This window comes from Melitaea cinxia, chromosome 17 (genome assembly GCF_905220565.1).
Source record: "Melitaea cinxia chromosome 17, ilMelCinx1.1, whole genome shotgun sequence".
NCBI lineage: Eukaryota > Metazoa > Arthropoda > Insecta > Lepidoptera > Nymphalidae > Melitaea > Melitaea cinxia.
In genome coordinates this window covers 10,935,237-10,963,110 of record NC_059410.1, presented here as the reverse complement: position 1 = coordinate 10,963,110, position 27,874 = coordinate 10,935,237, and the positions used below count along the sequence as shown (strand labels likewise).

Sequence of the window (27,874 nt, the reverse complement as noted above, 5' to 3'; positions counted from 1 at the left end):
ATATGTTTAAATAAAAAGGAATCGTCGAAACGTATGTAAGGGCATTATTTCCGAACGATAGACAGACAGACAAAAATTATAAAAAATTATAAAAATACATCCATATGCATTTAGTAAAAAGCGTTTATTTTAATATTACAAAAAGACACTCCAATTTTATTTATTTGTATATATATTTTTTTTATACTGCTAATAAGAGATATAATTTTAAAAGGAAGATATAATTTTGTTTTTCATGTTTGTTTGGTTGTTTGTTTTTTTTTTTGTTTTAATCTTGGAATCTTCTAGACGGCTTTTCAAAATTATTTTTATTTTTAAAAGCGTGTTCTACGAGAAAACTTTAGTTATATTACAATTCGATGTAACGTGACTTAACGAAAAAAAAACCGACTTCAATTACATCGACAAGTAATACAACGTAGGTAGACAAAAAAATAGATGAAATTTAAATGTGACTATATGATAAGCATCGGCTTTCGATTAAATTAAAAATCGACAAAATCGGTACATCCAGTAAAAAGTTATGCGGATTTTCGAGGGTTCCCTCGATTTCTCTGGGATCCCATCATCAGATCCTGGTTTTCTTATCATGGTACCACACTTAGGATATCTCCTTTCAAAAAAAAAAAAGAATTATTAAAATCGGTTCATAAACGACAAAGCTATCCCCGAACATACATAAAATATATATACGGTCGATTTGAGTAACCTCCTCCTTTTTTGAAGTCGGTTAAAATGTTTTTGTTTTGTTCTGATTTCGTTTATAAGCCATAAAAATATTGAAATTATTTTTTAACTCTTAAGTAACATTGTTTAAGTTAGAATTCCATCGCTATGTAGTGAACAGTATTTGTAAGTTTAATTATACAGTCAGGGTTTTTAACCTTTGGCGTTTTAACCCGCGCGGTTAGTGTTTTGATTGCATTTAGACCAATGTGTACCTATTACTTCACTAAAAAACTGCACATTTAATACTACTTACGCTGCGACGACGCAACGCAGCGCAACGTACTAATGGGGCTTCGCTCTAATGCGGTAAAAGTTGGAAGTATATAGCTTATGACTGAAATTATTTTGGGAAGTACTTCGTACAGAAAATCGTAGCTTAATAATACTGATTTCAAATTTTTCAATGCAGTGTTGTGTTCCTGTGATGAATATTGGTCGGTAACAAGCTTGCGATACTTCTGGTGTAGCAGGCGACTTTAAGATACGGTAATCGCTTAACATACAGATCATAGTGTACTAACACTATGATTAATATATTATTTATAATAGGTTTAAAAACTTAGGATTATTGTGAGAAATTGTTGTAGCTAATATTTGTTTATAATTAATGGCATCTATTGTTATTTTTAACTGCTGACTGACTAACATATGTGTTGAATAAAATAAACGTAACTTTTAAGATTCCGAAAAAAATCACTTCAACACAAAAACAAAAAATACATTTTCACCAAAAATAGGTAAAAACAGCCAGAAACTTAAGTGACTAAAAATACATTATTTGTTTCTATGCATAAGAAATAAATATTGTAAATTAAAACACTTTTTTATGAATAATAAATATGATATTTAGCAGCTCAACAAAACTCACTTCAGCACAACTTATGGTCAACATATCTCAGCTCATCATCTCAACGGCACTGCTAATCGCCAGCCTTTCGCAACCGCAACTTCGGTGTATCCCTATTTATACCTACTTATTGCCTTACCTTCCACTGCGCCAGCTGTTAGTAAATGTCTTCCGTTAACGTATGGAATAAAAATTGTCTTTTTTACTCACTTCACTCGTCCTAAAACATTGTCGATAAGAAATCTCCTCAGTCTACTAGAATAAAACTATGTATCACATAATTATGTACATGTTATCTAGCCAGCCATATATAACATATATAATTACGCTTCTATTTATCTAGTTTTAACGATTGTTTCCTCGAAAACTTTACGACAATATGTGTAATTATTTGCTGTTATATTCGTTAAGGCATTTTTTTTTCTTTATTATGAAGCTTTGCCGCTACTGCGACTATGTCGCTCTGTTGTTATACATTTATGTAATACAATTACATGATAACACCTTAAGACACTATTGATTGAACTTCATAGACCAATTTATACAATTTATTTGCCGAAATATTTTCTGGTTTTGTCAAAATACTATTACATTCTCCAACATTCGTATAAAACAATTTATTAGGATAAAATTGGCGTTTTCAAGGCATTTTCTAAGTTTTATTTTTTCACTTCTTGCTCCCCTATATGTGGTTACAAACGAGTATCTCGTAAATACTATACTTAATAGTTACTAGAATACTATTTATCAATACACTCAAGTACTAATACATTTTTGGAACGAAGTTCCTTACGGCAGGCTTGACATTTGGCTGGGCGAGCGAACTGAGAAAAATATAAAGCCGTAAGAAAAATATATAAAGAACTGACGTAATATCAGTCATACGACTGTATAATATGACGTTTGTAAAATTAAAATATTACTAGTAAACTTTTTTTTTAAATTATTTATGTAATTTTATACCGTCGACAAAAATAAATAAAGACATGTTTTTTATTTCACTTCAAACACACACCGGCATATTTAGCGGAACACAAAATAAAGGTTCGATATCAGTATCATATAAGGTTGCTGGCTGGTTTATACGTCATTTAATTTAAAAAGAAATATTTTCAAATTAGGAAAACAACTGAACATCACATGCAATTGTTTTAATTTTATTCAAATACACCTTATCTGGAGCGAACTTCGAGTATCTCTTCCTTCTGAGTTTGATTTAAAATTTCATTGAAATATTGTTTTTTGTTAGTTTTTTTTAATCGCGTATCTTTTTGGAGTTAAGGACTGAATTATGCCTGACTTAGCCTCAACGGAGATTGCCAGGGCACTCGAAATGCGAAGAAATGGTCAAACCTACAGAATGATATCTAGAGATCTTCGTCGACCAGTTTCAACGATCCATCGCAGTATCCAACGGTTCAGGGAGACCGGTACTTATGTGAGAAGAGCAGGATAAGGCAGAAAAAGATGCACTTCGAGTAGGGATCATCGTTTCATTTGGCTTCGTGTACGTAGGAAGTTGACAGCCGTCCAAGCCCGACATGAGTTAGAAGCAGTGCGGGGTGTAACCGTAAGTGAGCGTACGCTACGAAGAAGGTTCGAAGAAGCTGGTTTGAGTTCATTTGTGCCCGCCAAGGCTCCAAGGCTCGAGGTAAATCATCGTAGATACAGGTTAACTTTTGCTAAGGAACATCGACTTTGGAACGCGGACCAATGGAGCAAGGTATTGTTTAGTGATGAGTGCAGAATTCTCTTAAATCAAATTGACGGTAGACAAAGAATATACAGACGCAAAGGAGAACGATACATTCAGACAGATTTTGAAACTACAGTTGTATACGGTGGTGGATCAATAATGATTTGGGCGGGCATTTGTTTGGGAGCTCGCACAGACTTGGTAGTGATTGACAGAGGGAGTCTGACTGCAGACCGCTATATCAGAGAAGTTTTAGAAGAAAATGTCGTAGCGTTTGCTCCATATATCGGTGACGATTTTGTTTTTATGCAGGATAATGCTCGGCCGCATACCGCTCGGGTAACTCAAGCTTATCTTAATGATATGAATATCACTGTTATGGAGTGGCCGGCGAGATCACCAGATATGAACCCAATAGAGCACGTTTGGGACTTGCTGAAAAGAAAAGTTAAGTCCAGAATTCCAGCTCCTGCCAATGTGGGTGAACTGCGAATCGCCGTAGTTGAGGAATGGCGAAGACTATCTCAGGAGATCATTGATAACATCATTCTCAGTATGCCTAGACGGGTAGAAACTTTAATCAGAGCGATATTAATCACCATTTTTCTAATTTATTTAATTGTTATTTTAATATTAATTTTCACTTTTCCCGGTTACATGAAAAGTTCAAAAATGTACGATTTTTCACAAATAGCCTTTACTCGCAAAATCTCTTCTTAATGTGATCTCATTTTAAGAAAAACAAATGACACTTTAAATAACAAAAGAAGTTTAGTAAGTAGATTTTAAAATAAAACCATATTTTTTTTTAATTATGGACCTTTTTTTGTGTTCCGCTAAATATGCCGGTGTGTTTAGTTTAAATTATTATTATTATTATTATTTTGTTTGATTTACTTTATTTTAAGTATTTTTTATTTTCCAAAATACTAAATTTCCTAAATACTTTTATGTACTTAATAAAAACTAATCAACAAAATTAAAAAAAAAAAAACAAGAACTAGAAAATATATATAAAATTCAACTTTTTTTGTCAAATTGTGTTGCTTCTATACTATCCGAAGGAAATTTGTTCCTACCTAGTGTCCCATGACACCACATAATTTTTCTTTTTTTCTTGTATTTGATGTCAATTGATATTAATACACCTTTTTAATTCATTATGTTAACTAAACATTTTATCCCTATTTTTTCCTATCCTACCTAACTCAACAAAAGAAAAAAAAAATAGGAACTGTAATTGACTATAAAATTATCAACCCTCTTTTTAGAGGTGTGTTACAAGGTTGACGCCGATGTTTATCTCTTAGTTTATCGAAGCTCTCGAATATATAGACCGACTACTGTCTACTAGTGTGTTTTTTTTAAAAGTGAAAACTACTTTCCTTTCGGTTGTTCTTCGCTATGTTTAACTAAAATCCGGTTCAACAGTTTGAAGAGTTCCCGCTCTATTCCAATAATGTCATGCATTTTCGGCATAAAACAAAATTATTTACGATTAATGGTTTTAATATAAAAACCAAAGTTTTTGTCTCATAACATTAACAAGTAAGTTACGTATACGTAAGAGCTCAAAAATATGTTTGACAAAATATTGCTTGTGAAAATTGTACCTACGAGTATATCCACAGATCCGTAGTATGTATAGCGTAAGATTTGACATTGAATATATTATAATACTCAATTAACTATTTATTTATGTGGCTTTTAGTAAACAAAAACGGTACATAAATATGTTAATAACGTAAGAAATAATCTTAATTTTATGTATTATATTTTATTGAATTAAAAAAGTGTTACTTTTTTAATTTATTCTTAAAAAAGAGTTACTTTTTAATTTATTGTGTAGGTACTATATATTTTATGAAAAATTGTGTGCAAAGAAGAAAAAAAAAGAAGTTTTGTCATATTTCTTAAATTAGGCGTTTAATTAGTTCATGACCTTCTCAGTGTGTTAGTGGTTAAATGATTTTTATGAGGCTAAAGATTGTTATCTATGTGTATTCTTATCGTGGTCTGATCAACCCTAGTAATCATTCATATCACATAAGCATTGGTATATTAAACTATTAATAAAATTAAAGTGTTGTAAGTAATAATAAGATTTAAAGTTATCTAACATGCGTACATTACGTTGAATAGGTACTTACTATTTGAAAAAAATGAAATGGCCTACAAATGTTTCACTTCTGCGTAAAGACCTCCTGATATGCAAGACAAGAGGTTATTGAACTACAATTTTATATCGCTAAATTAAAAATGCCAATATTAGATATTTATCACTAGGTACATAGTATAAAACAAAGTCGCTTCGCGCTGTCTGTATGCTTACTTTTTAAAACTACATAAACTATACTAAATAGAGTGATTCCAGACGAAGGTTTATATGTATACCTAATATATGCATAATAGGGTCATTGCGCCTGTTCGCGTCCACTTAGTGCAGTTGGCAAGTTTGAAGAAGAAAATAAAAATGTCCCCGCACTAATTTCTATGAAAAATTTATTTACTGTGTTCGTTATATAGTCTATTTAAAGATTAATTTTCAGTTTTGTTCGAAACGTCTTGTTATTATTTTATTTAAATACAAACTTCAGAATTAGGCGATTTACCCAGTTTGCGTCCATAAAATCCAATTTGCGTCCACCCGCTGGACCACTTCGCGTCCACCAGCTTAGAAAAGGAATAAAGAGGTGATATTTTTATGATAATGTAAAGAGAGGTTGGATTTTAATAATTTATTTATTGAAGAATTATAGTTATTTAAAAATCAACATATTAACATTAATAAATCACTATAAAGAAAATAAAACACCTATTTATTCTTCTAAACATTGATAAAACTTAAAATTAAAAAACAAATTAGGTACCCATGTATTTAGTAAGTAAATAGTAATTCCACCTATAAAATTCAACAATTATCTGTTCTGTGAATTTTAAAGGAATGTAAGCAATCTAAAGGATCAGCCTGCAATTACAATCACAGCAGCCTTTCGCAGTCGACTACTGGACATAGGCCTCGACAAGTTCACTCCTGTGTTTTGCCCATAGTCACAACGCTGGGCAGACAGGTTGGTGACCGCAGGGCTGGCATTGTCGTACTGAAGATGCTGCTGCCCGTCTTCAGCCTGTGTATTTCAAAGCCAGCAGTTGGATGGTTATCCCGCCATCGGTCGGCTTTATGAGTTCCAAGGTGGTAGTGGAACTATGTTATCCCTTAGTCGCCTCTTACGACACCCACCTGAAGAGAGGGGGTGGCTATATTCTTTGATGCCGTAAGCACACAGCACCACAAAGATCAGCCTTGATTAATAATTATGGAAACAAAATACGAGGTGGACACATATCTCCATTCGCATTAAATATTAATAATACCGTTATGTTTTCTTCTTCGTTACTTGGTTTTATTTGATACTAGCTGTGCTCGCGACTTCATCCGCGTGGAATTAAAAAAAAATATTGTTCTGTTCGTAAAATTAAAAAATAAATAAATTTCTAAAATAAAAGTAGCCTAAGTTACTCCTTATTACATTAGCTATCTAGATGGTAACGTCAAAATCAGTCCAGTCGTTTCAGCGATTAGCCGTAGCAAACAGACAGACAGACAGACAAAAATTCTAAAAAATGTTTTATTTATTTATTTATTTTATTTTCTCACATCTAATATTACAGGCATAACCCAATTCATTAGACATAGTAAAGGAGACAAAAAGCAAAAGGAAAAAAAAAAGTTAAACTATAATTAAAAAAGAATTAGCTGACTTAAGCATAATACTAAAAACAAAACAATGTAACATTAATAAATATAAAAACATTAAATTCAATTCTCATAACATATTATATACAAAGTAACTTTTGCGAATTCACTCCACGAACAAGAAAAAAGGTCTAGTGTGTCAGCCACCAAGTTCAGCGTTCTGACTGAACGAGCAAGGGGTCCGTTGCGCACTAGCTCGGTTCTGCCGTGGGGTACTGCAAATAAGCTCGGACGCCGCTTTCGTTGTAGATACCTATCGGGTACGCTCAAATCTATCCACTGCAGTAACCCTGGATTATTGACAACACCGCGGAATAATTTTAAAATATAAGTTGCCAGAGCCAGCTCTCTCCTAGTCTCCAACTTGTTGTATCGAACCATGCCCAATACAAACAAAGTTGAATACATCAAGGGATACAAGGGATACACGCCATTAAGCCTAAGGTAAAGAAACCTGGTGAATTTATTTTGAATATGTTCCAGCATGAGACTGTATTTGACTTCATGTGGAGACCATACTACCGCATTATACTCAAGCTGACTTCTTATTAGGGCATCATACAGTAAAGAGATTGCTTATTTTGGTATATGTACCATGTATAAATCAATATGCATTTAGTAAAAAGCTGTTACTTTAATATTACAAACAGACACTCCAATTTTATTTATTTGTGTAGATAAGTTTTGTACCCTCTTGGTCTGCACCCACTGATTTTGTCCAATATCGGAATAGCATATTTTTTGCATAGGTGCTTGTCTTACCGATTTCCTCTTCTCTTGAATGTCATGCAAAACTTCCCTTAAATCTTCCTCTGTGTATGTTCTTTTTTTCTTCTTCTTATCTGCAAAGAACTCATCTTAAACAGAAAAAAAATAAGAAAGAAATTACATATTTCATTCAAAGTAGAATAGGTATTAACTTGTAGTTATTAGTTTTATGTATTAAACTTATAGAATTAATTTAAGAAATGGACGCGATTTAGTTTTATTATTAATCCCTTTAGGTATAGTTTGCGTCCATTGCGGACGCAAAGTGGAAGTTTTATAAATTCGGTGTAGTAGTTCGCGTCCACCTTATTTTAACTGTTAACTATAAAAAAAAAATAAGCAAATTCATAATTATTATAATTCCTTTTATCATAACCAACGCCTAGAAACAGCTATGTATTCAAAATAGACATAAAATAATAAAAGACTTACCTTCAAACGAACCGCTGCCCACTATTTTCTTCTCATTATTCCGTGCCTTCGCGCTCTCTTGTTGAACAACTATTTTTTTTACCCGGGATTGCTTGGTCGCACAGAACTTTTGTCTATGCGTGCGTGCCTCTTATACATTGAGGTATTGCCGGTAACTACTTTTCGACTTATTGGTGTCTTAGTATACTTAATGTCGAGACTTTTGAAACTGAGATCCGTAAAATGGACGAGAATTGGGCGGTGGACGCGAACAGGCGCAATGACCCTATATTAGAGGAACACTGATAGTTTTAGAGGTTTCTAATATGTAAATAAACACATTTTTGCGTTTACATTGCAAACGCTGGCCGAACCCTACGAGATAGTTCAAAATAACATCTATACATATAATAAAATGGTAGAAAAGTCAAAACTGTATATTGAATATTTTTTTAAAAGAATACTTGGGGTGTGATCTACAATCGATACCGAAGCCAAAATTATAGTTTTTAGAATTTTTGTCTGTTTGTCTGTATGTATGTCCGGGATAAACTCAAAAAGTACCGCATAGATTTACTTCAAATTTGACACGAATATTATTAAGAAGTCGGGTCAACATATAGGCTACATATTATCATGCTGTCACCTACCGGGAACGAGCAGTAAACCTTTATTTCCTTAACGCATTCTGTAACAACGTGTAATCTAACGACGCATATTTGAATGTTGTTGTTATTATTTTAATAACCATGCTATATAAGCTAGCTTCACACTATAAAAATCACGCGATATAAGTAACTAAGCCGATAAACATAATTAAATGAATATAAGTAGACAAGACAATTTTAAAACAGCGCCATCTATGAGATTTTTCTGTAGATTATGAAATGTAAAGAAGAAACGGGTAAATGAATGTTATTTTAAAAGGCATAATCGTAGGTAAATTGGTACTCTATAGCGTTCACGCAGACGACGTCGCGGGCAGCATCTAGTATAACATATAAAAACTACAGTATTGTACAGATTTAAAAGGTCTGCGAAATAGTCCGGGATGGTATATGTCTATCTCTTCGGAATAACCTACAATAACCTTTTTCACCCTTTACTTTTTTACGACAAATGAAGCGATTTTAAGTAATACAGCATTAATCCTTATTCAATTAATTACCTTAAACACATTGTACGTTTAATATAAATCAATATGTCCCCTTACAGCATGTAATTTAAATAATTATTTTCGAAGATATTACAGATTTAAAATTCAGGGACAACTATAAAGACATTGTGTAGTATATTTAGTGTCAGCATTGCACCTATGCGAAGCCGGGCGGGTCGCTAGTTTATTTATAACGTAGACACACTAAATATAACAAAAGCACCTATTCCGTATGCCATTTGTAATAATAAAATTAATAACATCTATGCAAAACAAAATTAATACAAAAAAAATATTAAAATTAGTAGGTAAAATATAATAAAAATTAATATCGATACGATGGATACGATACAAGAACATAAAACATAACATAATGATAAATTATTATTTTCATGTAATTAATAATTGGTATTAAATATTTATGTATATAGAAAAAATGATAACTTATCTTATATATAAAATTCTCGTGTCACAATGTTAGTTACCATACTCCTCCGAAACGGCTGGACCTATTTTTATGAAATTTTGTGTGCATATCGGGTAGGTCTGAGAATCAGCCAACATCTGTTTTTCATATCCCTACGTTATAAGGAGGGGGGATTAAGGGGGTTAAAACATATATGGCAAAGCAACGTTTGCGGGGTCAGCTAGTATTAATTATTAACATGTGTACAGATTGAAAATGGATTTATTATTTGCCTTATTAACATAGCTTACTTGTTTTTTAAATATCTAATTAATCTACATCAATACATACAATCATTTCCACTTTCTATACGAAGCAACCGATAATTATAAAAATTATTGTAATTATAGATATTTATTCAATTTTGTATATGGTGATGTTGTCAGTAAATAAAATGTGAATATAAATTTTTAACTTAAATAAATAAATGTCTCAATAACCACGCCACCATCATGTCACCGACATTTTCAGATTGAGGCAACGTGAAATTATAACTGGTTAATCTACAATTCTTAAATTACGTCCAGACATTTCTCATGGAAAATGTTTCTTGATATTCCACTATTACACATACAAGATATTCACACATTCGTCTGTTCTTATTGTAGGGAATAAAAACTATATATAAAGTAACAGTAGAGTGACATACATATGTAAATATGATAATTTTAATAAATACATAATAGAAAACTACCACCTTGGAACTTAAAAAGCCGACCGATGGCGGGACAACCATCTAACTGCTAGCTTTGAAATATACAGGCTGAAGAGGGGCAGCAGCGTCTTCGGTACGACAAAGCCAGCCCTGCGGTCAACAACCCACCTTTCCAGCGCGGTGAGTATGGGCAAAACACATGAGTTCACGCCATTTTTGGTGCAAACTTGGGGAGGCATACGAGTATGTCCAGCAGTGGACTGCGATAGGCTGAAGTGATAATATAAATGTAAAGAAATCAACAGCCAATGGGCATACATAATAACGATATAAATTATGGAAGGAAAACTGATTTTTTTAATTAACGTGTTTGATACTAGAAAAGTTATGGATATAATTTTTCAGATACGAAGAAAACGTCGACGAATATGGCAACGTTACATTGGTTTTAAATACGGTTACGGTTACGTTATTCCGAATATCATATTGTTTCGGTTAGTTATGGAGCTCAATGAACTCCTTACTTTTGTTCTCTTTGTTAATATGAAGTATGTTGTATGGCAATATTTTAAACGAAAAAAAAGTGACTTCAATTAAATCGACAAGTAATACAACGTAACTAGACGAAAAAATAGTCACGTAAATACGCGTTATCAAAGCTTACTCAAAAAGTTGTGATCACATCTCGATCAAATTTAAATAGTATTTATTACAAGACCAGTATCAGCTTTCGATTAAAATAAGAATCACCAAAATTGGTACACTCAGTAAAAAGTTATGCGGTATAATAAAACGACGAAAAAATAGTCAAGTAAATACGCATTATTAGCTATAATACTTGTTAGATCGCAATTCAATTTAAACCAGACCACGATACAAGCTCCTTTCGATTAAAAATATCATCGAAATCGGTCTATCCAATCAACAGTTAAAAACTCAAGTAACATACCTACATAAAATAGAATCGAATTGAGAATTCCCTTTTTTTTTAAAAAAAAGTCGGTTAAAAAGGACTATTAATTACCTCATAGCTTTTTACTGGATGTACCGATTTTTATTGTTCTATTTATATTTGAAAATTGGTGCTTGTCATGTGGTCCCATTTAAATTTGATCGAGATCTGATGAATACTTTTAAAGTTATTCTTAATAATACGAATTTCATTGACTATTTTTTTGAGTACGCTTTTTGAATTGATTGTTTTACCGGCGAGTAGTGTTTGAGTTACGCCAATAATGTATATTTGTAAACAATAGGTACATATTTGTTTGATTTCTCGAAATAAATTGGTCGGTTTCTTTATATTTATTGTTTTAAGCTACAAACATGTACACGGAAACGTGCTTCATAATTCATGCATTGTATAATATTCAGAAGTAAATAATATTTTAAGGAAGTGGTGGTACAAGACATCAATTAATGCCTTAATACTCACGAAACACAGCAACCTTCAAACAGCGGAAGGTTGTGTGATCATGAACACAGTGTAATAAGTTCATTATATAATAATTGAGTTTTATTTTTTTATACAACTGACATTTTAGGCCAAATACTCGCCTTAAATAAAACTATGATACTATGTCAATGATGACTTGAAACAGTGCCAAATATATCTTGATATTTTATATATCAGAACGCATAATAGGTGAGAGAATGTATTTTTGAAGTAAAATTCTTTATGTACACTTGACTTGTGGAGCAAGCTGGTGATTTCGTGACGAGAGCGTTACGAAAAATATGATCGGGCGAGGCGAACGGAAGTTGAGAGCGAGATATAAGTTAGTGAAGATAGAAATAGAGAGTTACGTTTCGTAAGTTTTACTTAATTCATGTGCACAAGCACACTCTTATTTATTTATGAGATTTGCTTCAGACACAGGTAAGTTAGACAATAATTGTGTTTGCAGGCAAACGAAGAAAAACCGACTTCAATTATATCGACAAGTAATACAACGTAGGTAGACGAAAAAATTTGTCAAGTAAATACGCATTATCAAAGATTACTCCAAAAGTTGTAATCAGATCTCGATGAAATTTAAATGTGACCACATGATAAATATTGGTTTTCGATTAAATTAAAAATCATTAAAATCGGTACACCCAGTAAAAAGTTCTCCTTCGAACAGAAAAAGAATTATCAAAATAGGTTCATAAACGACGGAGTTATCCCCGAACATACATAATATATATATGTATATATGTATATATGTATATATGTATATGTATATATGTATATTATAGTTAATAAAGTATACTTACTTTAATCGATTCAATTCAATTTTAATAATTAGTTGATAACACAAGTTAAAAGAGACGTTAAAAATACACGATAATAAAAAAATAAAAATTATAAAATCGGAAAACAAGCGTACGGTCCACTTTTTTTTCCAATGGGATACTTACGTGTATCGTATTTTTTACAAATTATTTCTTATGTAATTGTTAAAATTATAATAAGGATAGGCGAAAAGTTAACATTGCCCAGCATTACCTTCCCAAATTATACTAATTTGTTATAATTATAATAAGTGTAGATAACCTTTTATTACTTTCTAGTTCATACTTCGTTTTATAATTTCTCCCAACTTTAAATCTTCAAATTAAACGTATACATTATAAATTTGTTTATCTGTGAAATTTATAATAAATTTATAAGTAAATCCATATATCAACGTTATCAAATACAAAATAGGTACGTATCGTCAATGATAAACATGTATTAGTGTAATTTCACAACTATCGCTACGCGGCTGGAACCACGCGGCACGCACAATAAGAAAATTACCGAGTTACCGACCGCGACGTAACAACGGAACTGAATAGAGGGGACTCTTGGGAAATTAGGTGGGTCACAGGTATGACTGACGAAAGTGAGATAGCCATGAATGATACTAGTCTAAAACCTATCTTACAAGTATAAAAAAAACTAAACGTATAATTTTTTGTATATACATAACCCGCGACTTCGTCTACGCGGGATTAATAAGTACTTCGAGTACCTTGTTATTTTCTCAATATCTATCTTTATACCAAAATTCATCAAATTTAGTTCTGTGACATAAAAATCAATTTGTTACTATCAAATGTGCATTAGAAATATATTATTATCAATTTTTATTGTATTAATGGCACGATAATGGCTTAAAAGATAGAAAAGATAGATATATGCTATCGCAAACTTTTTTTAGGAATAATTAAGATAAACATTTCTCTTATACAATATATACGTGTAAACTCTAAAATTTCTGCAGCGTACGCCAGAATAACTCGCAGATGGCAGATTTTTTTCCGACTTACTTGACAATTATCGTTATATTTTGGAAAATTCCAACACTATCTTTAAAAATTACAGCCTATGTGTTATTCTAATGAATACATAAGCTATATTATTGTAAACTTTCATTAAAATCCATTCAGTACTTTTTGCGTGGAAGAGGAACAACCATACATACAAACTTTCGCGTTTATAATATTAGTAGGATGATAGGAAAAGTTATTCTCTCAGTTCTGGTCGACTTCATTACCGAAATTGAAATTTACACATAATTATTTGTACAAAAAATGCATTTAAAATACATACATATATTAATATAGACAAATAGTTCATAAATGAATGAAAGCTGAAACAAAGTGTACACTATTAAAAATGTGTGACACGATACCTAAAATTAGTTGATTCTACTTTAGACATTGCGACATATTTTGTATTGTGTATTCTAAAATTCAATCATTCATTTATATATTATATGTTTACTAATTTTTACACGAATTTCGCTCATTATAATGAAACAACTTTTTCGGTTTTTATCGCGGTTTATTAGATTTTTTACATGCCCGATGTTTCGGATACTGTACAGCAACCATGGTCACGGGAGGACTCATTCATTTATTTTAAGCCTACTTATATTTTTATTTTCATTCTAAGAAACGATGGATAGATTCCAAGAAAGGATGGTAGTATTAAATACGACAACTTATTTTAAATTAATATACTATGTATCGTTATAAAAGCTAATTTTTAAATGTATTTTTTTTAATGTTACTATTTTCCGTAAACAACTGTAACAATATTGGCCATTGTTTTTGTATATTTGTATTAATAATAATAATAAAAAAATATTATCTTTTAATTTGAAATTACAGACAGATAATTTATTTAGTACTCGTCGTCAGACTTGGATTTGAGCCACATTTTCGATCAGACTTGGTGGTATCGAGATCTAAAGTTTTCTGACAGTTTGTGATAGCCATAAAGGCCTGTTTCAACGGTAGTTGATAAAGTATATACTACCTATCTATCGTTACTCATAGTAGGGAATATATTTGCCAACCCGCATTGGAGCAGTGTGGTGGATTGAGCTCTGATTCTTCTCCTACATGGAATAAATACACGGGGAAACAGGCCTATGCCCAGCATTGGGATATTACAGGCTGTAGCGCATATTTCAACTACTTGCGTCTTATTACTTATAGGTATAATGTAACTTTGAAAATATAACATGTTGAATGTTAATACACTATACTTAACAAGACACATAGTTAATACTGTGTGGCAATAATGTACTGTGTGGCTACGGTACTAAAGAATATAGCCACCCCCTCTCTTCCCGTGGGTGTCGTAAGAGGCGACTAAGGGATAACACAGTTCCGCTACCACCTTGGAACTTAAAAAGCCGACCAGTGGCGGGATAACCATCTAACTACTGGCTTTGAAATACACAGGCCGAAGACGGGCAGCAGCGTCTTCGGTGCGACAAAGCCAGTACTGCGGTCACCAACCCGCCTGCCCAGCGTGGTGACTATGGGCAAAACACATGAGTTCACGTTATTTTTGGCGTAAACTTGTGGAGGCCTATGTCCAGCAGTGGACTGTATAGGCTGTAATGATGATGATGTTGATAGTTAATACTTGGACACGTTCTGTAAGAGTTTAAACAATTAAAATGACGAGTAAAACAATTAGAACGAGAGGCGGACTTCATGCCTAGTGGGATTCTCTTGCACTAACACTTCTTCAGATAATGATGTTTTTCAAAATATATTTCGCTAATATCAATTAGTATTTAAAGAGGATTTACTCGATAATTTATGACACAACACAATACTGATAAAGTGTGTTCTTGAGCGCGCATTGACCCGGATTTGTAATAAATTTATTTAATAAGTTATTTATACTTAATTAGTGTAATATTATTATAAATCAAAATATTTACTTCTCTGTGCTTTTAACATAGATGCAATTAACAATTAGCAAATTCACAAAGTATGTTAATTTTTCTATTAAACAAACATCAGTTTTTTTTTATAAATGTAGTTTTTTCTTCGGTACACTCGGTTTAGGAAATACAACTCTTGTTTAAAATTGACGAAAAGACGAATTCTAGTGATAGTTTAGTATTTGTTAATATTAAAGCTTGTTTGGACACGGTCGATGGATGAGACGTCCTTCACACTGAATACGTACGTGTAGAGGTTTTCGAGCCAAAGCTATATGAATAAGATATAAATATTCATCTAAATCTTATTATTACATTACAGAGGCTAACGAATAAGCGGCTGGAACAAAAAATATCTTATGTTATTGTGCGTCGTCTATGACGACATTACGTTTATTTATTGGTTTAATTGCGTATCGAGATTCTAAAATGGGTCGCTCTGATATTTTTCTAATTTTATTTTACTATCAAATATTTTAATATAAGATGTGTAAAAATACATTACACTTTTATTTCTTTTTATATTTACGGAGATATTAACTAAATTGCTTTCACAATAATATTTTAACCCGATCAGTACCTACTTTAGAATATAATAAAAACATTTTTATAAAATAGTGCGGTGATATACATATATTTCTATATATCTGATAAAAATATGCAGTAATCAAGTTATAGCACAATGTCACAATGCTTTTTATTAAAATTTCAAGTTAAAAATATTTATATTTATGTGTTGACAACAGACATTAATATTAACTAGTGGTCGCCCTGAGGTCGAAATTTGACCATAATTATAAATTTAAATTAAAGAAAAACAAAAATTTATGAAAATAAAGAACCTTTTTCAAAAATTTTCAATGTGTCTGATAAGATGTAAAATCCATTGAAGTTTCAATGGATTTTACATCTTGTCCGGCTATTGAGGTAACATTTTTTATTAGATGGGGAAGTAATATATATAAAATTTAGCTTTTATACTATATTGAAAGTATACTTATAATTAATAAAGTTTTAGGGGTGTCCGGCAGGAGGTAGAACTGTCATAAGTGTCCGGTAATGGATGACGAGATTTCTAAAGTTATCCCGAAGAAAATATAAAAAAGATGAGCTTTATACCTTAACGAATTTATTCATTTATAGAACACCACCAAAGTATACACCATATTTCAAGTACATATACAATAACAGTAGAGTCTAAGTGTAGCTTTAATTATAGGTGATAACTACATTAAACTTGACTAACATACACTAATAACATACATAGATAACATACACATGGATTAAGATAGTGCTAAACAATTAAATTAACTACAACAAAAGATTTAAAAAAAAAGAAATCAAAGAGTTAAAGAGAAATAATTTGTAAAAATACTAAAAACTGATCACTTTGCTGATAAATATAATTTAATCATTATTTTAAACGTATAATTTGTGTCGTAAAAAATATTTATGTCCAGGTTGTATTTTTTAGAAATACTATTATATACACCTTTGCTACTTGTTACCTGCCCAAGTAACCACAACCCAAACTCTATAGTCGCTGGTCGTCCTTACCTGTATAGGGGACATGCAGACATGCACAGAAAAACTTTCAGCTTTTATAAAATAACGAAGGTCTAGCTATCGTGGGCTCTTGCTCTAAAATGTTATTCATTCATTCTGCACTCCTTCTCTATATAAACTATAAGTGTACGAAATTTCATACTCCTCCGTCCGCGCAATTTTCGTAAAAAGGGGTAAAAAGTTTTGCTTCACGTATTAATATATAGATTTACATGTAATAACATTTTGTTTTGTTTTTTCGATAGTATCGTAAGTGAGGATGGATAAAGGATATTGTATTATAATCCCAGGAAGAAGAAAAAAACCATTCTGAGCTGTGTTTGGTCATTGATTTCATTGACTTCAACATGAACTTCAAAACCAATTTATGTTTCAAATGTTGTTATCTGGTTATATCTGGTAGAATCAAGAGTTGGTTTACTTATAATAATTTTGACCAGTAAACAATAAAGCTGCAGCTTTTTAACTTTAAAACATACATACTTTTATTGTAATACGCATCTCCTTTGCCATAAGGCGTTTTTAGGACAAAATTACTAAAAAACTTTGTTAATATTATATTTATTTTTACTATTAATGAAGAATATCAATTACTTAATTTTAGCTGATACTTGTCATACTCTTCTAATTATAATAAGTAAGGTTGAAATAACTGACATCACGAAAATGTCTCAATGAATATGCTAGTAAAAGGACTCCATTACTCCATAATTCTTCTTCTAAGGAATGGAAATTGAAAACTCGTTGTTTATCACAATCTCATTATTGACACAACTAATGGAATCTAAATGCTTTAGCCGATTGTTACTGTAATTAAGCTGCTAAATAGCCAGTTTCCTTGGAATGTGTGATTGAATAAGTTGTATTACCTACTAAATTTCATACGTAGAGAAACGTTTAATTTCTCTTTTCGCCTATTGAGAGACTAAATATATAATAGTTATATTTTTAGAAACGATTCAGAAAAGTCAATCAGACTACCATACAGCACTGTCGATTTGTAGTTCTAATGAAAAATCGCTTGTGGTATAATAATAATGCGTGCATGTTTAACAAAAGGCATGGGCATTTTTAAACCGTGGATGTTAATTTTTAAATAAAAAAAAAAAAAAAAAAAAAACTAGACCACCATTCAGACCAGAATTCCACTTATTAAAATAAAGATATGTAGTACTTAGATTTTTTTATATACTCGTAAGATGATAATACAAAATTCTTTATTTGTTTAATAAACAAACTGATAAATTAAATTTGTTACACTAGAATTGCGTCAATACAGTCGACTCGTCTTGTTATAGATGTCAGGGATATAACCACAAGGGCTGTAGTGATTGAAAAAATTTAAATTATCTTATTGCCAAAGTCGAAACACTTATTTTATCTTATTTCTGCCGTTCTACGTCGTTAAGATTTATGCAATCTTTACTAATACCTTTTTTAACCGACTTCCAAAAAAGGAGGAGGTTCTCAATTCGACTGTATTTTTTTTTTTTTTTTTTTTTTATGTATGTTACATCAGAACTTTTGACTGGGTGGACCGATTTCGACAAATTTTCTTTTAATCGAAAGGTGGTGTGTGCCAATTGGTCCCATTTAAATTTATTTGAGATCTAACAACTACTTTTCGAGCTATATCTAATAATGCGTTTTTACTTGACGCTTTTTTCGTCGACCTACGTTGTATTATACCGCATAACTTTCTACTGGATGTACCGATTTTGATAATTCTTTTTTTGTTGGAAAGGAGATATCTCAACTTTAGTACCATGATAAGAAAACCAGGATCTGATGATGGGATCCTAGAGAAATCGAGGGAATCTCTTGAAAATCCGCATTAACTTTTTAATAAGTGTACCGATTTTGATAATTCTTTTTTTGTTGGAAAGAAGATATTGCTAGTTTAGTACCATGATAAGGAAACCAGGATCTGATGATGGGATCCCAGAGAAATCGAGGGAACTTCTTGAAAATCCGCAATAACTTTTTATTAGGTGTACCGATTTTAATGATTTTTAATTTAATCGAAAGCCGATGATTATCATGTAGTCACATTTAAATTTCATCGAGATCTGATAACTACTTTTTGAGTAATCTTTGATAATGCGTTGTTACTTGACTATTTTTTCGTCGATCTGCGTTGTATTACTCGTCGATGTAATTGAAGTCGGTTTTTTTTTCGTTTGCGAGCAAACACAATTATTTATCAAAGCAATTTTAATCTTTTTAAAAAGACAACTAACAATAACTTCATTCCTAATCTCAATAATTATTCTAACGCCGACATCGTATATCTTACTATAATGTAATACGGTATCTCAATATCTTGTATATTCTTCAAAATTTTGATGTTTAAAGTCTCCATCAATCATTAACAGCATGCTAGGTCGTTTTTAGTCACCTACATGTACTAATTACATATTTGTTACCAAGCATCCTTGATACACGTGCATGTTTTAATCACCTAGACGCATCTTGTGGGTTGTGTACATAAACGTCTCAATGTCACAACAGAGTTTAACATCGAAAAACACATAATAACTCTAAAACGTAGTTTACGAATTAATAATTTTAAGGGCCGGCTTCGCCGATTGTGGGTAAGCTGTAAAGTTTATCCTGCACATAACTTACGAATACAGTTTCACAGTATGAGGTAGAATAGACCACTGCGATCTGTTTTTAGGGTTTTGTGCCTCAAAAGGAAAAAGCCCTTATTGGATCACTTTGGTGTCCGTCTGTCTGTCAAACCTTTTTTCTCAGGAACGTGTGGGGTATCAAGCTGAAAATCATATCAAATACTCAGGGCTACTATTTCTTAGAGCTGTGAAAGAAGCAAACTTCTAAGCCAACGCAATTAGACACAGCCGTTTATGCTGAAAATTTTCGACACTCGCAAGGGAATCAAAACCTACAGAGTACTGCCCGTGAACTCAGAATCTTGAAATTTGGTACGAGTAACGTCTTGTAGCACAGATAAAGGAAAAATTGCGAAAAGCATAAATTTTTAGTTACATCATATAATAAAATAATTTTAATAATTTCTGTACGGAACCTCACACGGTTCGCGAGTCCGATTCGCACTTGGTCAGTTTTTTTTAGGTAATAAAGTATAATTTTTAGATTAACACGCGCGAATAGAAATATCTCATAAACACAGTGAAAGATGGTAAAAAGTGTAAGATGTTATAAACTTTTATCTGTTAGATTCCATTATCTGTCTGTTCCATTATCAAAAATAACTATTACGTTGTTTATGAAATTACCACCAATTCTTTATGTTTTTTCAGCAGAAAAACGACAAAAAACTCTGGAGTTACTATTTTTAAAAACCTATCAAATCTTATAAATTTTGTCATATTTTGCATAAATTATAGCGCCACTAAACCCACACATCTTTTTATTTCTCTTTATTAGTGTTTGTAAGTATTTATAATATAAAAAAAAAATGTATAAATTAACACATGCAAGTACAACAGATATTCCTAGAATAGTGTAATTCTGGAATCAGTCAGAGTCATTATCATAATTATGTAATAGTTTGGACATGGCCTGTTGCATCCGCAGTGCTTATACCTACATCATCATTCATTCTTTTGTACATTTCTTTTCCTTAAGAGGCTTACGTCCATCGGTATTTACAGACTATAATATTATACATATTAAGCCGGTAAAATCTTATCTATAAAATTCTCGCGTCACAATCTTAGTTACAATACTTCTTCAAAACGGCTGGACCGCTTTTTATGAAATTTTGTGTTCATATCGGGTAGGTTTGAGAATTGGCCAATATCTATTTTTCATACCCATAAGTATTAAGGTTAATAACATATATGGCAAAACAACGTTTGCGGGGTCAGCTAGTAATTATACGTATTAGCTATGATACATGAATAGAAGAAACTGACGGTAGTTCGGTAGGTACCTACTCATATTTTTTGCAAGGACGCTTCATGCTTTCTTTAAATAAGCATATGTTATCTTATTTTATATAAATATATGTAAGGTGTGTCATATATTATATTCTAATAGGCTATTAATCACGTTACAAGTCTACACCCTTTCGTCTCTTGTTAAAAGTTTTTAAATATAGATACATATCTTAGGATTTTAAAAGATTAATGTTATATTACAATATAGAAACAAAAAGTTTGACCATGTACCTACAATGAATATACATACATACACGTACTTATATTACCTACTGCAAAAACTACTTTGTTACAAATAAACGTCTTCCTTTTCGTTTCTAGCAGGTAAAATATTACTTTATATATCGTATAGTTAAGTACGTCTTTACGGAAATATCGATTCGGCCTTCTGTCATTTGTATAAAAAAAAGAATAACAAAAAAATTATAAAAATAAATAAGATGTTAAATTCTACTCTATTTTATTCGACGACGTGTTGGCGCAGCGGTCGCGGGTTCGATCCCCGTAGATGACAAAATTTGTATTGGCCATTCAAATACAGCTGTTTGTCGTGGTCTGGGCGTTTGTGTTTCGGACCCCCGACACGGGAAAAAATCCTACCGGGGGCCGTGGAGTGAGAAGCGTTTTTTATTATTATTAAGATGATTTTTATTAAAAATAATAAACTGTGTTTATATATTATAAACCTTTTAGGTACAAGTGTATATCATAAGTGTTAGATCTGTTTACATAACTAAATACATATATGTGTGTTATAGCATTAAAATAAAATATTCGTAAGGGGAAATAATATTTACTATATTTTATCATAATATCATAAAGACGTTATTACATAATTATGGCACGTGTTTTATAACGCTTCTTTTCATAGGCTCATATTCGTAGGTACATATTATATTATAAAAAATATATATATAATTACTCACAACAATAAAAATTACCGTATATTGTAAGATTAAATGAAATAATATATACTTAAATTTAGTGAGTGTAAAAATAAACTGGACGAATACTTAAGATTGTAAATTTCTGTTGGTTAAACGCAATTAACATAGAATGTAAAATTATTTTCAAAGTCATAGAGTGTAACGCCTTTCCAAAGCTTAGGTATTCAATATTTCGTGATTTATTTAAGCTATTATTATAAACATAAATTGGACAAATCTTAAATTAAATTGATAGGAATATATATATACACACACACACATATATATGTGCGTATATATATTTTTTAATTTAGTGTATGTGTTTATTTTAAACAAATTAATACTTAATCAACTCAAAGTTCAACGACATTTTGATGCTTGGGTAGTTTTTAAAGTATTTTCCTTATCTTAGTCAAGTACTTCTTAAAAAGTCAAAACTTTTAACTAACCATAAGATAGCAAGTTCAGGGTTGATAGTATATTGTAAACAATCACATCTAGGATTTAAATGTTTTATAAATTAATCCTAAATTTATTGTTACAATACTTAGTCCACTAGTATTAAGTATATAATTAACTGACATTATGTACTTACGCTCCAGCCTGTAATATCTCACTGCTGGGCATAGGCCTCTTTCCCCTTGGTGGAAAAGGATCAGAGCTAAATCCACCACGCTGCTCCAATGCGGGTTGCCGGATATGACTTAATATATGCGAAAAGTTTTTATAATATTATGTACATTTAAGTAAAGTTGTTATAGTTAATTAAAGAATTACTTTTTTTGCAAGACCTAAACACTCGTACTCGACACTCGTACTCGACTCGTACACTGTGAAATATCACTTTAATATTCAAGGTTTTGGGTAAATATAAAGAACACATTTCTCTTCCACGTTATCACGATATTTTTTTTTTTATTTAATTCTTGATACGAAGTAAACGGCGTATGATTATTCATTACATTTTGACTTGTGAGAATCATGAATATAAACACACATTGGATGTATTGATATAATTTATTCAGGGTCATCTATACAAATAGTGTTAAATTTTTTTAGTTTGTATGTGACTTCATAAAAATAGTTATCATCTTTACTATTTACTTATTTAGCTACTTAAATAATTTATCAATAACGTAAAAGTTAATTCTTCTATATTTTTGTATTTACATAAACGCCATATTATATGACACGACATTAACCACTTACCGAGAATTTGCAGAAAGCTGTCTTCCAGCCGCATTGTCGACGAGAGGAGGTAGTCCGTCCCCTCCAACTCGCTTGGCGCCATCAGATCGCTCCTCATTTTCAATCCTTTTCACTTATACTCACAGTTTAATTTCCAACAACAATAAACTCTATAGAGAACTCATATTTAGTTTTCGGTAACTGTAACACTGTCACTATTAATTTTTTATTTTCCATTCACCCTCCGAACGATTCCCAAACGTTTCTTATTCCGATTTTCTCATGTCACTTTATTATTTTTTCAGTAACGTGCTCTACGAAGTGAGTCGGGTTTCGTGTGCTTTATTATTATGCGACGACATAAACAAGTCGTCACAGCCAGTTAAAGGTTGATTAACGTTTGTTTCGTATGATGATAACGCGGTAGATTGCGCGGGCGTCGAACGCGAGGTGTCCGCTCGACTTCTCCATTCGACTACTCGAGCGCCGTCAGCTGATTCGTTCACTAAAAATAATACGGAATTATTTGTATGCAGTTAACTGACTGACTATCGCTGCACGTAACAAAATTTCGGGTATGGTTTATAGTAACGTCGCGATAATATCATACTTCAACGAATGGTTTCTTGGTTATTTCGAAATAGTTATGATTTTGGTATTTGTTGTCACGCTAAATGATTTATATCCTTACTTGACTGTATAAACATATTTTTGAAGATTGGTTTTGTAATTTTGAAGATCAAGATGGAAAATTATTTAGAGCAATTAAAAATAAAAACCTTTATACATAGATCAAATTGAGAGAATATTTTTAGTTTTGTTTAATATATTTAATTATATTTTTATACAACTAGGATGCCAAACAAGCGTACGGTTCACCTGATAATCAATTACCATAGCTCGTACGCTTGTAACACCAAGAGCATTGCAAGCGCGTTGCCGACCCTACCCCCAATTTCTCAAGGAAGTCCGGTCACCTTATTCACCAGAATACAATACTGCTTGACAGCAGTGCTATTTAGTTGTGATCTTCTGCGAGGTCGAGTTACTACATCAGTCAGGCTGCTCTAGATTTTGGGCAGGTCATTTTCTGCTGAGTCCTCAGTTATTTAAATTAAACGGATATATTCACAATTTGGCTACTTTTTAATAAATTCCAGTTGTCTGAGTATACAAAGATATTTTACATTTATATAATGATGAAAAACAATTTCAATAAATGCCTTACTAATTCTTACTGAAGTTAAATAATGTGTATGCTATCATTAATAATGTTTCTGATATGAATAATCGACGTTTTCATTATAGATGCTAAGAATAATTTGAAAGAAAACTTCCGTTGTCATCTAGACGATTACTTCCTAAACCCATATAGATTATTTTATCATTCTTTCTATTGGGCTAAATATTTAAGCTGAGGACGCGTTGGCGCAACGGTCACAGCACTAGTTTGTGGCTGTTGCGCTGGCGGTTGCGGGTTCGATCCCCGCATATGACAAAAATTTATATTGGCCACACAGATGTTTGCCGTGGTCTGGGTGTTTGTACAATCCTTGTAGGTCTCCCTACCGTGTCTCGGAGAGCACGATAAGCCGTCGATCCCGGTTGTTATCATGTACCTACACCTCACACCTGATAGCGATCGTTACTCATAGTATAGTAGGGAATATATCCGCCAATCCGCGTTGGATTAAGGTGGTGGATTAAGCTCTGATCTTTCTCCTACATAGGGAAAGAGGCCTATGCCCAGCAGTGGGATATTGCTAGCTGAAGGGAAATATTGAAAACATGTAAATATAATGAGTTTTGTATAATGTTTAAGTACCTACCCTATTTTGTGGGTAAAAATAAGGTAGCAATGTTTGCTTTTAAGAAACAAAGTTTGGCTACTTAGCCGACATAAAGTTAAGAAATCCCGCTGAGAGTGGTACCTGCTTGGCATAGAGGGCTTTTTCTCCATTTAGGAAAAGAGTCGGAGCTTAATTCACTACGCTGCACCTCTGAAAGTTGGCGGTCAGCGATCAGGTGTCTACGATAACAACCGGGACAGCTATAGGTACGTCTTTCCAAGGCATGGCGGGGAGACACACAAGGACGTTAGTCCTTGAACCAGACCGGAAATAAATATTTGTATAAACACAAATATCCACTCCGAGTGGGAATCGAACCCCATGATTTTTCACTGGGTGTACGATTATAATGATTCTTGTTTTATCCGAAAGCCGGTGCTTATCTTGTAGTCCCATTTAAATTTGATCGAGATCCGACAACTATTTTTTGAGTAATTTTTGATAACGCGTATTTAATTGACTATTTTTTCGTCTACCTTCGTGGTGTTACTTGTCGATGTAATTGAAGTCGTTTTTTTTTGTTTATGAGCAAACACCATTATTATCCACTCATATACTCGTATACTACAGAGACGTTCATTGTCAATTACTCAATACAATGACCATCCGTATTATGAATGTCATGTCTATAGATGTAGGTATATAGGAGAGGAGGTCGAATTGAAATTATTATCATTATTACATTACTATGAACTTGTATTCCTAAAAATAAAACAATATGTCATTAAAATATTCACTGGGGCAGGTTCCAAAATTTTATGACGTCATATTTTAAAATATAATATATATATAAGTAATTGTTATTATTAAAATAATTTTATTTTTCATACCTTGTGATGTTGGATTGATAATGATTTTATTGAAAAATAATTTAAAAGAAAATAAAAATAAGGAGCCATCCATAAATTTTATCACACGAATTTCACGATTTTGTGACCTCTCCCCTGTACTTGTCAAAGATGCTCACCCCCCCTCTCTACGTGAATTCACATATTTTACCAAACCTTATTGTGATGATTACCTATGTATTGCGTTTAATAGCGTATGGCGCAAGGCGGCAAGGCTGCTCCTTGCTCGTAATAATCAAAATTAACAACGTGATTGCTTGTGCAAACTTCTTAAATCTTTTCTACTGCAACACTGACTTCGAGTACTCAATGGAGAAACAATATCAAACCTTTGTCCATAAAGCCAGGTGTTCCATTAGGTAGTATACTGGAGTCAATACTATTAGGCTTCCCTATAGACACTGACATCCTAGATTTACCTATCTAGCAGGTGTTCTGTGTCATACTTTTACATCAAAATATTTCAGAGATTTTAAAACAAAATACTGCAGGTGATGCTTGCCATCAATGTTTCTTGATTCCTACCAGTAGTAACAAACGACAAATCTGCTGCCTGAAGAGGAAAATACATTGATTTGGTCAAATCGTTACTTAAGGCTAAGTATTCCTGCAAAATATTCAAAGGAGATTTAGAGAAAATTGGAAAGATTGTGTTAAAAATTGACAAAATAAAAGTTGAGACCTACCTACTTAGAAAAACGTCGAAAGCTGTAATATAATGTAACACACACAATGCTAGTGTATATAATTCAATGCGTATTTTAGTAATATAACAGTAGTGCGAGTAGTGGGTACTGAATACCAATGAGTACAATATTATTAATTTAAATTGATAAATGGGTTTTGGATGTCAATGACCTCATCGCAAAACAATTCTTAAACTATTTAGCATATTACATCGTTATCTATATGAAATATTAATTGCTAACGTGATTATACTCGCGTTTGCGAGTAATAATACTCCGTTTCTGGGCACTTCTATGTACCTAATATTTTATATTCTACAACAATACGAAACAGTTAAAAAATAGTTCGATTATAAACGCGCTCATTGTACCTAGCATCTACAAAAAATATTTTTTACGTTAGTCGATCGGTCGTTTTGGAATACATAGGAAGGTGTGTACCTGTATGTATTTATTCGTCTTTGGGTTTAATCTAATGTCATTATTATTAAGAGGCAAAGTTTCGGAGTTTGTTTGTAGCGATTATTTACTATTAAGTAATCTTTATACCTACCTACTGAAAGGATTTTGAAAATGCTTTCGCTAGTAAATTTTACGTACCTAAATATGTAGTAAGTATTAATTTTAGAGAGAGTCCCTGAGTGCCATTGGCGGTATTGTATTTATGAAATAGTAACTAATATGTAAATACTCAAATAAACGTCTATCAAACTAGCAAAGTAATAATAGACGGTTTTAATTTTTCCCACACAATCCAGTTTCCTTACTTTCCTAATACTTATTTGTTATGAAATAGTCGTAAAACATAAATTCTTGAAAGAAATTAATTTAAAAAACAATATAAATGATATCTCAGTACGCTCTGTTTAACCGGTCGGATGAACGTTATTTAATCTAAAAGCTAATATAACATTAATCTATAAGCAAAATATATCATCAATCCTGGATACAATAAAATGAAACTACTTTTTACCCAACTACAGCACATCATACATTGTAAGTGTATTGGTATTGTATTTGGTATTTTTAGAGGTACTATAGAAAATAAAACCCTAATATTAATTTTTTAGACATCAAAACTCAACATAGTCTCTACTGGCTCTACCAGCATCCACAACTAAAAAATGTATTATTTCTTGTTTTTGTAAATTAATTAAATAAAAAAATTATATATATGTCGGCT

The 27,874-nt window shown here is 31.9% G+C and overlaps 1 protein-coding gene across 1 annotated transcript in view; it reads right to left on the bottom strand.

Annotated features, from left to right (window-relative positions):
• The window catches only part of LOC123661390 (transcription factor HNF-4 homolog), a 90,049-nt gene extending 66,241 nt beyond the window's left edge, over positions 1–23,808 (bottom strand). The window contains exon 1 of the mRNA XM_045596354.1: positions 23,329–23,808. Within this exon, the coding sequence (XP_045452310.1) occupies positions 23,329–23,425 (97 nt within the window). The 5' untranslated portion in view covers positions 23,426–23,808. The remainder of the gene's footprint in view (positions 1–23,328) is intronic.
• Between the last annotated feature and the right edge of the window lie 4,066 nt (positions 23,809–27,874).